Below are 13,848 nucleotides of genomic sequence, written 5' to 3'. Positions count from 1 at the left end.
TGGATGGGAACCTAGGAGGCAGGGACCATGAGATGGTTGAGTTCAGGATCCTGACACAAGGAAGAAAGGAGAGCAGCAGAATACAGACCCTGGACTTCAGAAAAGCAGACTTTGACTCCCTCAGGGAACTGATGGGCAGGATCCCCTGGGAGAATAACATGAGGGGGAAGGGAGTCCAGGAGAGCTGGCTGTATTTTAAAGAAACCTTATTGAGGTTGCAGGAACAAACCATCCCGATGTGTAGAAAGAATAGTAAATATGGCAGGCGACCAGCTTGGCTTAACAGTGAAATCCTTGCTGATCTTAAACAAACACAATAAAGCTTACAAGAAGTGGAAGCTTGGACAAATGACCATGGAGGAGTATAAAAATATTGCTCCGGCATGCAGGAGTGAAATAGGGAAGGCCAAATCACACTTGGAGTTGCAGCTAGCAAGAGATGTTAAGAGTAACAAGAAGGGTTTCTTCAGGTATGTTAGCAACAAGAAGAATGTCAAGGAAAGTGTGGGCCCCTTACTGAATGAGGGAGGCAACCTAGTGACAGAGGATGTGGAAAAAGCTAATGTACTCAATGCTTTTTTTGCCTCTGTCTTCACGAACAAGGTCAGCTCCCAGACTGGACAGCACAGCATGGGGAGGAGGTGACCAGCCCTCTGTGGAGAAATAAGTGGTTCAGGACTATTTAGAAAAGCTGGATGAGCACAAGTCCATGAGGCCGGATGTGCTGCATTCGAGGGTGCTAAAGGAGTTGGGGGATGTAATTGCAGAGCCATTGGCCATTATTTTTGAAAACTCATGACGATCATAGGAGGTCCCGGATGACTGGAAAAAGGCTAATGTAGTGCCCATCTTTAAAAAAGGGAAGAAGGAGGATCCAGGGAACTACAGACCAGTCAGCCTCACCTCAGTCCCTGGAAAAATCATGAAGCAGGTCATCAAGGAATCAATTCTGAAGCACTTAGAGGAGAGGAAAGTGATCAGGAACAGTCAGCATGGATTCACCAAGGGCAAGTCATGCCTGACTAACCTAATTGCCTTCTATGACGAGATAACTGGCTCTGTGGATGAGGGGAACGCAGTGGACGTGTTATTCTTTGACTTTAGAAAAGCTTTTGATATGGTGTCCCACAGTATTCTTGCTGGCAAATTCTTGAAGCATACTGATGAATGGACTATAAGGTAAATAGAAAGCTGTCTAAATCATCGGGCTTAATGGGTAGTGCACAATGGCTCCATGTCTAGTTGGCAGTCGTTATCAAGCGGAGTGCCTCAAGGGTTGGTCCTGGGTCTGGTTTTGTTCAATATCTTCATTAATGATCTGGAGGATAGTGTGGACTGCACCCTCAGCAAGTTTGCAGATGACACTAAACTGGGAGGAGTGGTAGACACGCTGGAGGGTAGGGATAGGCTACAGAGGGACCTAGACAAATTGGAGGATTGGGCCAAAAGAAGTCTGATGAGGTTCAACAAGGACAGATGCAGAGTCCTGCACTTAGGACGGAAGAATCCCATGTACTGCTACAGGCTGGGGACCGACTGGCTAAGCAACAGTTCTGCAGAAAAGGACCTATGGGTTACAGTGGATGAGAAGCTGGATATGAGTCAACAGTGTGACCTTGTTGCCAAGAAGGCTAACGGCATTTTGGACTGTATAAGTAGGGGCATTGCCAGCAGATTGAGGGACGTGATCATTCCCCTCTATTCGACATTGGTGAGGCCTTATCTGTAGTACTGTGTCCAGTTTTGGGCCCCACACTACAAGAAGGATGTGAAAAAATTGGAAAGAGTCCAGCAGAGGGCAACAAAAATGATTTGTGGGCTGGAGCACATGACTTATGAGGAGATGCTGAGGGAACTGGGATTGTTTAGTCTGCAGAAGAGAAGAATGAGCGGGGATTTGATAGCTGCTTTCAGCTACCTGAAAGGGGGTTCCAAAGAGGATGGATCTAGACTGTTCTCAGTGGTAGCAGATGACAGAACAAGGAGTAATGGTCTCAAGTTGCAGTGGGGGAGGTTTAGGTTGGATATTAAGAAAAACTTTTTCACTAGGAGGGTAGTGAAGCACTGGAATGGGTTATCTAGGGAGGTGGTGGAATCTCCTTCCTAAGAGGTTTTTAAGGTCAGGCTTGACAAAGCCCTGGCTGGGATGATTTAGTTGGGGATTGGTCCTGCTTTGAGCAGGGGATTGGACTAGATGACCTCCTGAGTTCCCTTCCAACCTTGATATTCTATGATTCTATGATCGTGTGTGTCCTGACTGAGGAGCTAAGCCTCAGAGGACGAGTGAGATCCCCTGAGTGTAGCACTAATTGAGAGGTGCAAACATCTTCCCACCTATGAGAGTGCCCTTGGATGCAAACAAAGTGAACCTCGAAGCAATTTATAAGCTAATAGCTCCATAACCTAAGCTTTCTTTTGTGTCACTGCTAACACCAACCTGAAGTCTTCATTTAAAGCCAACCTTTCTCAAGTTACCATGCAGTGATAGCTCAGGCACCGTAGTTTTCCCCTCAGACTTAGGCTAGGTCTACACTACGGGGGGAGCTCGACCTAAGATACGCATCTTCGGCTACGTGAATAGCGTAGCTGAAGTTGCGTATTTTAGGTCGACTTACCCGGCTGTGAGGACGGCAGCGAGTCGACCGCTGCCGCGCCGCCGTCGACTCTGCTTTTGCCTCTTGCCACAGTGGATTTCCGGAGTCGACGGCAGAGCCATCAGGGATTGATTTTATCGCGTCTTCACTAGACGCGACAAGTCGATCCCCAATAGATCGATTGCTACCCGCCGATCCGGCGGGTAATGAAGACGTGCTCTTAGAATGAAAAGTGTCTCAGATACCAGTGTGTGATAACCTCTGGCAAATGATGATTTTTTGAAATGGAGACCACGGTAGAGTCCCAGAGATGTCAGTGGTAATTAAAATGCAAATCATACTGCAGTCAGAGGGAGGGGGGAATTCTTCACATGGCCAAGCTTAGCCCGTTGGTTAGGACCCCTTTTAGAACACAAACCCATGCATTTCCTGATTATTATTGATAGTAGCTGTGATGGAATCGTAATAATGCTGAGTTAGCACTTACATAGCACTTCCCCTAGTTAAAGCCCTTAATAAACATTGATTCACCGTGGACCTTGCCCTACTACAGATGTGTGGGTGGGAGGCGAGGACACCTCTTGTGCTCTGTGCAAGGGACAGGCACAATAACAAATTCCATGCTCCCTTTAGTACGAAGACTGACCCTCCTTCTCCTGGCCTTCAATCCCACTAATGCTGTGGGAAGCAGACTACAACCTCAGGAATGGGGGAGCAGGAGGGATTCAGGGTCTTGGTTCTCCATGGAGCAGCACAGCTTGTCACCATCCTCACACTAGCCCAATTATAATGCACACAAACTGGCCTTACTCCTAACTGATAACCAACACCTCCCTTCCCATGAGACAGATAAATAAGTACTATTATCCCTTCTTATACATGGGAGTACTGAGGGTCAGATACTGCAGGCCTAACACAAGCAGAGCAGTCAAGCTAGGTGAAGGGTGGATAAATGTATTTGCAAACCATCATGTTTGGCCGTATGCAAGGGCACTGTACACTTTTATTCTGAAAAACTTTATTCTAGATTAAGGGTCATGAACTAAGGTAAAGTCTCTGTGAGAGAGCACTGTGTGTGTATGTTTGTGTCCCCTCTTTAATGGTCTGCACTGAAATGAATACAAAATGGCAACCACTTCTGTAAAGCAGGCTCCATAATATTTGTTGTTGGAATACACAGAAAATAAAATCATAACAGCTACATTGAACCAAACTAATCCTAAATTGTGATTCAGTCCAATAATGTTTTTATTTGTTTGTTTGTCCGTGAAAATCCATGAAGCTGTAATTTGTTTCAAGGAATAATTAGGGAGGCTTTATTCATGCAAATATGGCTATTTGTGTGAAAACAAGCATATACCAATCAGAGGAGCTTGCTCTAGGACAGCCAATCAAGGAACAAAAAACCCGACTGTGTGACTGACCACAGAGCTAGCACAGGGAATCAGAGTATCTTCAAGCACTTTACAATGTCCATTTATTCAGCTTCACAACATTCCTGTGAGGTAGGTAAATACATTGTTATACCTGACTTAGCGAGGAGAACTGAGGCACAACTACAGTGCCTTACCCAAGGTCACACACTGACTCAGTAGAGGAGCATAGTTCAACAATCTCAATCCTCAGCTCTCCCCACTAGGTCACACTCAGGGCCGGTGCAAGGAAGTTTCGCGCCCTAGGCGAAACTTCCACCTTGCCCCCCCCCCCCCCCGAGGCAGCTCCCCGCCCCACCCTCCGCCCTGAGGCATCCCCCTCCCTGCGGCAGCTCCCTCCCCCGCCCTGAGGCACCCCCCCTCTGCAGCAGCTCCTCCCCCGGGAAGCCGTGCGGCAGCTCCCCACCCCAGCTCACCTCTGCTCCGCCTCCTCCCCGAGCACACCGCTCCCGCTCTAATTCTCCTCCCCTCCCAGGCTTGCGGTGCCGAACAGCTGATTGGCGCTGCAAGCCTGGCAGGCAGGAGAAGTGGAGCGGCAACTGCGCGCTCGGGGAGGGAGTGTAGGAACGCTGTAAAAGAAAATTGGGGGCACCGCTTTTTGGCACCCCCAAATCTTGGCACCCTAGGCAACTGCCTAGTTTGCCTAAATGGTAGCACAGGCCCTGATCACACTCCTTCTCTACCTTTACTTCTACAGGTGTGCCCTCCCATCAATAGAGATATGGGTACCCCACTTCCTTTCAATGACAAATGTTACATCTGCTTATACTGCACAATGCAGCTATAGACGTTAAGAGAATTTGAAGCCTGATCCCCCTCCAGTCCAGATGCTGTTCTGTGTGACTTTATCTGCCCTGTTAAGTTCCATGTTACAGCATTGTATGATAGAAAATGGTGAGGGTCAAGGGAACCCTGAATCTTAATATGGACACACAGGCTCTGTGTGCCACCTTCAGTACTCCAGCATTGGACTCAATGGTTCAAAGAGAAAATACAGTTTGCATTCATTCTGAATGCAGAACTCCTAAACAGTGTGAATCCCCAGAGATGATGGGGCAGGGTTCACCCTGAGGGGAAATTGGGACAGCTGCAGTTTCCCTTGTTAAAGTTAGGTATGGATGTGAGGAGAAAAGGGGACAGAAAGGAGAGACCTGGATGGAAGCAAGGAATCGTCCGTCTATCCCATTTGCCTTTAAACATGTTGGTCCCTCAATCCCAGACAGGCCACTTTTTGTCCAGGTTATGTACAGTATGTACATTATACATTACATTGACATAGCATCTTTCATGTCCACGGACCCTCAAGGCGCTTCACAAAATATACAAATGACAATCATTTTCACCCCGCATGGAAAGGCAGCCAGCCATGGAGTGGAACTGTTTACCAGTGCAGAATGGGCAGAACATAGTGACTCATTTGCCTGGGATTTATAACTAACATTTCTAACACATCAAGGTATTGCTTTTCTTTGTTCACACAGTTGTTCTAGAAGTGTTTTCCTCCCATAACTTGTGACAATCTGATGTCATTACCGGAGTCGCACATTCACATCTTGTTGAGCGTGTGCCTTGAATTACTTCAACAGGAAGATGAGAAAGCCCAAAGCATCATTGTATTGAGTTTGATGCAGAGAAATTGCAAACATTTCAGACTCAGGGATTAGATTCCTAATGTTCCTTGGAGGGTGAGAGAAGCTGACTCTGAGAGGAAATCTGTTACATTTTGTACAGTCCCCAGTAAGTCTGATTGTCTTTCAAGATGTGTCCAAGTCCACTATTGATCGTACAGAACAGCTTCTCCCCCTTGCTCAGAAAATAAGGTCTCCCGAAATTGATGGAGGCAGTTTTCTCCCCAGTATTTGTCCCAGTCATCTGGTTGAGGAGAATATTCTCATCTTTGTACAGCATCATCGTAAAATAACTTTCTATTTCCTTTATGCGGGTCACCTGGGCATAGATGAAGTACATGCCACTCTGCAGGATCTCCAGCTTTTGGTTAGAGTCATTCCTTACGAAGCTACTGCAGTCTGTCATGTTCCACTTCCATATGATGTAATGACCATGATCATCTGAAGGTGCTTCCATAAAGGAACCAGACAAGGAAGAAAACAAAGCGAAAAGCATACAAAGTGGTTAATTATATTTCAAAGGCTAGCCCATTTCCTAGATTTTCCCTTGTCATTTTGTAAATGCTCTCCATTAGTTCATATCCCTTCTTACCTTTTCCTTATCTCTTTGATTTGAGGTCTTTGGGGAAGAAAGGGAAGGGTCTGAGCCACAAAATTCAGAGCAGGACCCAGACTCTGAACAACTCCCAGAGTTCTGGGCTGTTTGGAACTGGAATTCTGTTATTCAGACCCAGATTCAGATTCTGACACCCATGAAGTGAGAGGATCTTTAGGTCCATGGTTTTGGTCTGAGCCCATCTTACTTAATTAAATCATTTGACTGCTGTTCATGGGGCAGATCCTCAGCCAGTCTAAATCAGCATGGCCCACTGGAGTCAACCGAAGTTAAGGTAAAGGGGAGCAGGGCGAAGCCCACCTCTCCCTCCACTTCTAAAAGGTAAGCAGTGCTCTCCAACAACTAACTCCCTCTCCTCACTGGCCATTGTGGTGAGGGCACCTTCCTGTTTCAGTCTGCATTAAACAGCAGACACAAATCCAGCCCATCCCAGCGAGTAAACTTTTCACTCTGAAAAGTGACTGTGGATACAGTGTTTCCTGACTCACCAGATCTGATGCCTATGTTTGTGTTCAGAATCGTATCTGCTTTCTATGCTGAATATATTGTTTAGTCCTGTTATTGCTCCAGAGCCAGCACCTCTCGGGGAGACTGCTGGAGTTTATCCAGGCACTCAGACATCATCAACAGAACTGTTAAGAAGGGTTTGTCTACACAGAAAAATTCTGCTGATTTAATTATGTCTGTTTAGAAACTAATCTGATATATTCTTAATTTGGGTTAAAAGGATTTTATATCAATTTAGCTTAAGTCAGTAAGGAACTGACAAGCTAAAACAAGGTCCTGTTCACAGATGTAACAAGTTTCATTTCCAAAATCTTTCTTGTTGCTGCTGTATTAAGCCAAAAGGCTTCAGCTTGATTTTCAGATCCCAGGATGAGATTACAGGCCTAGCAGTTAGAACAACTCCTCCCCCCCCCTTTTTAAATTAGTAACATTTGAGAATTTGATCTGCGGTCACTGAGAGACAATAAATATGGAACCCCAGGATGCTGTTTTTACAGTCATGTTTCAAAGCAGAACTGCACTTTAAGAGAGATGATTCATATGATACCGCTAGCTAGTGCTTGGAACAGAACTGAAAAGCGACTGACACCCGCTTGCCTACAGTAGCCACTAGATCACCTGGGCTTCATGTTTCTCTGTTTTCATTGTTTACTGTTGTTCATAGATAGGCGAGAAATACTCCAGCCTGCTGAGTACATTATTGTGATCTAGTCACCTTCACCGCACTGTGTGAATGGTAAAAATCAGAAAACCACTCCAGTATCTTGATACTTACAAGTTGCATGAGCCCAGCAGATCTCTGGAGACTGTGGAGAGAAGCAAAGTTTGGTCAGGATGTTGCATGTTATGGCTTGGGACTTTTAGACCTATCAACTAATGTTCTGTGTATGTTTGAGAGAGGTCCCAGGCAGCAGAAGTCTTTCTGTTGTGGAAGCAGAGAAAGAACTGACAGGAAGGGGATGCAATGCATGACAGTTCTTTCTCTGCTTCCACACTGTTATCAGAGGAGACAGACTTCTATTGGGTCTCTTTCAATTGGCTCTTCACTTTCACTGGAAAGCAGCTGCTTAACCCAAATGGCATCTCGCCCTCGGGCTGTTTTAATTTTAAATGTTGGCGGTGGTTTTGGTGTTTCTAAGAGTAAGAGTCTAAATGACACAGGATACCTCCAGACATCACACAGCATTGGTTGGTGCCATGTAACTGTACCCCATGCTTACATAGTCTGTCTCTTTGTCACCCTCTAGTGGGTAAAGCATGTTTAGAGGTTTATGAATCTGTTACTGCCCCCAAGGTAACAGGTCTGGATCTTTATACATTTAAATGCAGAGCTTCTGGGTTTAAACCACACAGATAACCTTCCAGGAACATTGTTATTCCATCTTTTCATGTGGCTTTGCCAGTTTTTATTAAACAAAATCAAATTGTATTTTATCTTACATTGTGGTTTTAAGGAAAGACATATAGTTAAGAAATGTTTGATTCGGTTTATTTTATTTAAAACTGCAATAGAACATTACTTTCCAAGAGCAGTGAAAGAGCTAGCAGTGATGTCAAAGAATCATCACTGAAATCTGAGTTAGCCCCTGATGAATGCTGAATTTCACAGCTATAGTTTCAGGCTGTCTGCAAATTTAGGTAGACATTGTATCATTTGTACTCATATCGGGTCTTGAAGATTTTCTCCCCAACTATAACAGCCAGAGACTATTTTTTTTAAAATGAAAGCTAAGACTCTGGAGAACAACCAAAGGGTCTGTCTGAGCATGACCCTGGTTAGTCCTTTTTACTGCCTTTCCTTGTGGGAATGCCCCACAGCTTGGAAAACACAAGTAGAGTGAAAATGTGTCTGTTTACATCCGTAAGTTGGCAGTACTCCATCTGTCCTGTGGATACTGGCCAGCTGTCTGACTGATCCATATGAAATGGGAAAAGGGAAGTAACTCTCTTACTTACAAGTGTAAACAATCAACATTTTCAAATATTAGTGTAAATCTCTTATGTTAGATAGTAGTGGCCTAAAATATTTTACATTATTAAATATTAATTAATTATTAATTGTTTTCTGTGCATATTTTCTTGGGCTTTTGCACCAAATATAAAAACAAACCACAGACATTAGTACCTATTAGGGGAGACAATCACCTCACTTCTTAATTGTGGCAATTTCAATTCCATTTCTTGGCCTTTCCCATACAGAAACTACCAATAGCAACAACCCATCTGGAAAGATTTCTCCTACTCCTCCTCTTCATCATCAATGATTCTTATCTGTTATTGCTGTTGTTGTACCCTGAGCCCCCTATCAGGATCCCCTTTGTGATAGGTGCTAAGTACATATATTATTAAGAAAGATGGCCACTGCCCATATAGTCTAAACATATTTTTAACAGGAATGAATTCAGACCCTGGTTAGTCCTTTTTACTGCCCACCCTTGTAGGAATGTCCCACAGCTTGGAAAACACACAGTAGAGTGAAAATGTGTCTGTTTACATCCATACGTTGGCAGTACTCCATCTGTCCTGTGGATACTGGCCAGCTGTCTGACTGATCCATATGAAATGGGACTTCAAAGGTCATTGCATTTGTGCATTGGCCTAGATTTTGTCCCAGATCTCCTGGCATGAATGGCTACAGTAGTTCATAAACGCTGGAACACAAAATCCTGCCAGACTTTGCTTACAGTGGAAACATGCAGTATTTTACACTGATCTACATAAGGCTACCGGACAAACACCTGCACTATTGTGTACCTTCGTTTTAAGTTACTGATCCTGACTGAGTTCCCATAACCAGTATTCTGCTTAGGTTCTTATACTTGGCCTGTCACTGTGGTATTTCAGCATCTGCTTCTAGCAACTGGAGGAAATGACTCTTTGTTCAAGGGACATGACAACTGACATAGCTTTCAGCTAATATGTAGCTGAGCCTTTCCTTCCATGCTGCCAGTGAAATGTCCACCATCCAGGGATAATTCTATTAACTGACTCAGCTGCCCAAAAGATTGGGGTGGTCAGAACACCTTAGCTCAAAACACATAGATGATACTTTGCCCTTCTCTAGAACCTTCCATCCAAGGCCTCAAAGCCCTGTGACTAATCTTCCCACCCCCTGGCTCTCTCCATTGAAGTACAGGGAGTTAAAGTGATTCATGTGAAGTCACCAGGGCTGGCCTTACGGGTGGGTGATGATCAGGGTGCCATGGTCAAGAGGGTGCCGGTGCCCAGGCAGGGTAAGAGGTGAGCGCCCACTGACTGGGGTCTGCTCCCCAGTTGTGGGTGGTTTCGTTGGCACATGTGGTGTCCCAGCTCAGTGGAGGGGGCAGGTGGGGTGGTCTAGCTCCAGCCAGGGGAGAGGCTAAAATTGCAGGGTCTGTTGCTGTAACTTGTGACTGGGGAGGGTCTGCCCTGGGGGCAAGCTGCAGGAGCCCCGGTGGGCCTGGGGGAATGCTCTGCAGAGCAAGCTTTGCCCTTGGGGCTTGGAGATCTGCTTCCACCCGGTGTCTCCTGCAATCACCCTGGGCTGCCTGGCACAGCCTGCCCACCAGGGTAGCTGCTCACCTGTCCCTAATGCCCATGAAGCAAGGGCAAATGGGGCATTCCCGGGCTTGTGGCGAATGTTCCTGGGGCTGCAGAGCGGTATCCAAAGTTGGGTGGAATTGAGGAGTGGAGGCAGCGGAGCTCCCTGGACAGGTTCCCAGCAGCCGAGCTGGATGCATGCTGGGCTGGGCTTCCGTTTGTGCCTCACAGCGCTGCCATCCCCACGGTGCTTGCACGGCCGCCAATCTGGCATTCTCACCACTGGTGCCAGAAGCTCAGGTGCTACGGCGAGCCAGCACTGAGCGTATGGGCTGCCTGTGCCATTTGCAGCGGTCTCTGCTGTAGGTGCACACAGTCCCTACTGTGACTTACAAGCTTCTCCAGTAAACTTCAGGTGTGTGACCGGATTGTGCTTAAACTCAAAGAAAGTTCGCCTAGAGCACCATTTTCCCTAAGGCCAGCCCTAGACATCACAAATGACATCATCGGCAGGACTAGAACTCTGCCATCTTGCCTCCTCCTTCATTTTGAGCTCTCAGCCATGCTTTGTCCCCAGGACTGCAAGCAGGGCATTTTATTCTTTCAGCTTGTGAAAGCGTTTGCAGATGAGAACAGGAGGAGTACGCCCATCTTACCCACTCTGTTAAGGACCAGATTGCAAACTCTTCACTCACATTGCCTTTAATGGAAGTACTCCTGTGAGTAATGGCTCGACACTGTGCGTAAGGAGTTCACAATCTAGCCCTATATAACAAGTTTGTACCGATGTTCACTCAATGGCAAATACCAAACTAGAAAACTTGTCCTGGCCTTGCAGATGGATGGATTCAATCAGTTGGTCTTCCCCATCCCTAACTACAGTGCAAAGAAAAGCTTTTGTTTATTCAGACAGTGCTCTCTCTGCAGTGGGAAAGAAAGGGGAAGGAGATGGAACTCTTACGGGATGGGGTGTGCTTTACTTTGCCAGTATCACATGTAATTTACTGTCAGCGGTATGCAATTTTGAGCACAATGCATGTCATGAGGCTCCTGTGTTATGCCTCCAAAATAGAATGGCAGGAAGGGGAAGAGGGAGAACTTAAAAGAAAAACAAAAGTTGCACCAAGATAATTTTTTCCCTAAACGCTTTATAAATTTCTGTTCTGACAGGTTGTGCTCCGGTGAGGTGCTGAGCACCCTCTAACCCCATGGGAATTGAGGGTGCTCTGCATTTTGGAGTGATCAGCACTTTACAGGGAGGATCCCTGAGGGAGGAACAACTCAGTGGCTTGAGCATTGGGCTGCTAAACCCAGGGTTGTGAGTTCAATCCTTAAGGTGGCCACTTAGGGATCTGGGACAAAATCAGTACTTGGTCCTGCTAGTGAAGGCAGGGGGCTGGACTCGATGACTTTCCAGGGTCCCTTCCAGCTCTATGATATAGATATATCTCCATATATATATCCCCTAGTGTAACTCATGATATACACCACCAGCCACAGCCATCATATTTCCTAGAGGTGTTTGATGCTGAGTATCTAAATAGGGAACTTCTTCCCCCATTCCTGGAGCTATAGCTGAAGACAGGCTGCAGCCCCAGCTGGATACTGGAAACACAACATCCAGAGCAAGGGGTTGGATTCTCCAAGAGTGAGTGTTCACCTTTCAGGAATGAAAGTAAAATTCCACGTATCAATGGGCTGTGCAGGGAGGGAGGGGGATCTTTAGCCTTCACCTCCCAAGCACAGACCACTATGAAGAGAAGCTAGAGATAGAGGAGATCTCTTAGGCTACATTCAGTCCTGAGGTAAGCACATGCAACTCCATTGACTTCAGTGGAGTCACACCTGCTTGAACTGGGCCCCTTGATCTTCCCATGCCAGGGCAGGATTGTCTGCTCCACTGCTTTGGCCAGTCTACTTGCAAATGTTTCAAGTGACATGTTTCATGCTATTCCACAGTGTCAGAGATCTCCCCAACGGAAAATTTCTTCTGATAGTCAACCTATTCCTTTGCTCAGTACCATCCTTTTCCTCCTGGATATACATCTCTCTACCCTCTTCTACTGCTTTAAAAATTCCTCCCTCTCTTTGGTGTTTGAACCCTTTGGAAATTGGCCGACAGTTGGCATGTGTCCCCTTAGTTGTTCTTTGGTCAAGCTATAAATACAAAGACAACTACATTACATAAATGTTAGGATAAAAGTCAAGCACTGAAAAGAGGAAATACCAGATTTATGGTTACCTGTGCAACATATGCATTGAACAAGACAGGGGTCCTGTGGAAAAAGTAGCAATGTGATTGTGTAATTAAAGCTATCATAACACATCCATACAAGGGGGCCGAATTAAAGCTGCAACCAATAGGGGCAATTTTAGAAAATGTTCAGAACAACCTGCAAAGTGCTGAGCGTACTCTGCTCCCATGTGAGTGCAGTCATGCCACCATAGAACTAGTACAATGCAATAGAAAATTAGTGACTTCTATTGAGAGTGGAAGGTGTTAGCACTTTACACGATCAGCCTCTATAAGGTTGGAGGCATGCTGAACCAATGGAGTCCTAGTCTAGCCCTTCCCTTAATAGGTATTGGCAGATAATAATAAATAATAATAATGCACAACAACAGTGGGCATAGTAGAAGAGGACAGATGAGAAGAAAGCACTGACTTTTTATCATTTTTAAATGAAAGCAAAATGAATGAAACAGTTTCCCAAAAGAAGTGGTTAAAGCGCTTGGGCAATTGAAAGCAGTCCTGACAAAGCATTGGCTCCAAGAAGGAACAGAACTAAAGGTTACAATTATCCAAGATATCAGTCATAATAAAAATAATTAATACTAATATAGTATACTCGCTAGTATTTTTGCGCTCTCCTTACCTGGCTATGAAGGCACAGAAAACAGACTATCAAAAGTGGAACCACAACCAGTATTAAAAGAGCCAAAGTGCAAAGGTTCATCCGATTACATCCTGAATTGTTTGCTTCCTTGGGAATATTCCCATTCTCCAGGAAATTTGATATTTCCATGTTGCTTAGCTCTCAAACTGCTAGAGATGAGACAGCTCAAAACCAAACAGCAGCAGCAACATTTAAAAAATACTGCAAGAATTCCTGAGTTCTTGACACCAAGAATGAGTAGCCCTGGACGGAATTTATACGCAGGGGATAAGATGGAAAAGGGAGGAGCTTATGCGTGTGTTTCATCACTGTGTAGCTGCAGAAAGCAATTAGCCAGCATTTCCTCATGAAACTGATGTAGACAACGGAACTCTCATTTGGCTCCAGGCCCAGAATGTGAAGGCGGCTTTGAAATGAAACTCAGCCAGCAAACTGCAAACATTTATGAAAAACCCCCAACATTTTCAGACAAGGAGCTGAGTTCACAAAGCTCTTCGAAAGAACAAGAGGAAGGGCAAGTTATGAAATGCACAAATCCTAGCATTTGCAATATATTGCAGAGTCTGATTGTTTTTCTCTCCACAAGGATTTGTTTTATGAGAGTTTTGGTATCTGCATTAAAACAGTTTCTCAATTCCAATGCAGAAAAACAGA

General features: G+C 45.3%; 1 protein-coding gene across 1 annotated transcript; it reads right to left on the bottom strand.

Moving 5' to 3' along the window:
* Window positions 1-4,581: 4,581 nt before the first annotated feature.
* TNFSF18 (TNF superfamily member 18) lies at window positions 4,582-13,434 on the bottom strand. The gene is made up of 3 exons (XM_034780460.1): window positions 13,174-13,434; window positions 7,554-7,584; window positions 4,582-6,105 (listed from the first exon to the last, which is right to left on the bottom strand). The coding sequence occupies exons 1-3, from the start codon at window positions 13,321-13,323 to the stop codon at window positions 5,744-5,746; spliced, it is 543 nt and encodes a 180-aa protein (XP_034636351.1). The 5' UTR covers window positions 13,324-13,434; the 3' UTR covers window positions 4,582-5,743.
* Between the last annotated feature and the right edge of the window lie 414 nt (window positions 13,435-13,848).

This window comes from Trachemys scripta, chromosome 8 (assembly GCF_013100865.1).
Source record: "Trachemys scripta elegans isolate TJP31775 chromosome 8, CAS_Tse_1.0, whole genome shotgun sequence".
Taxonomy (NCBI): domain Eukaryota; kingdom Metazoa; phylum Chordata; order Testudines; family Emydidae; genus Trachemys; species Trachemys scripta.
The sequence above is the reverse complement of the archived record's forward strand: the minus strand, read 5'-3'. Positions and strand labels throughout refer to the sequence as shown.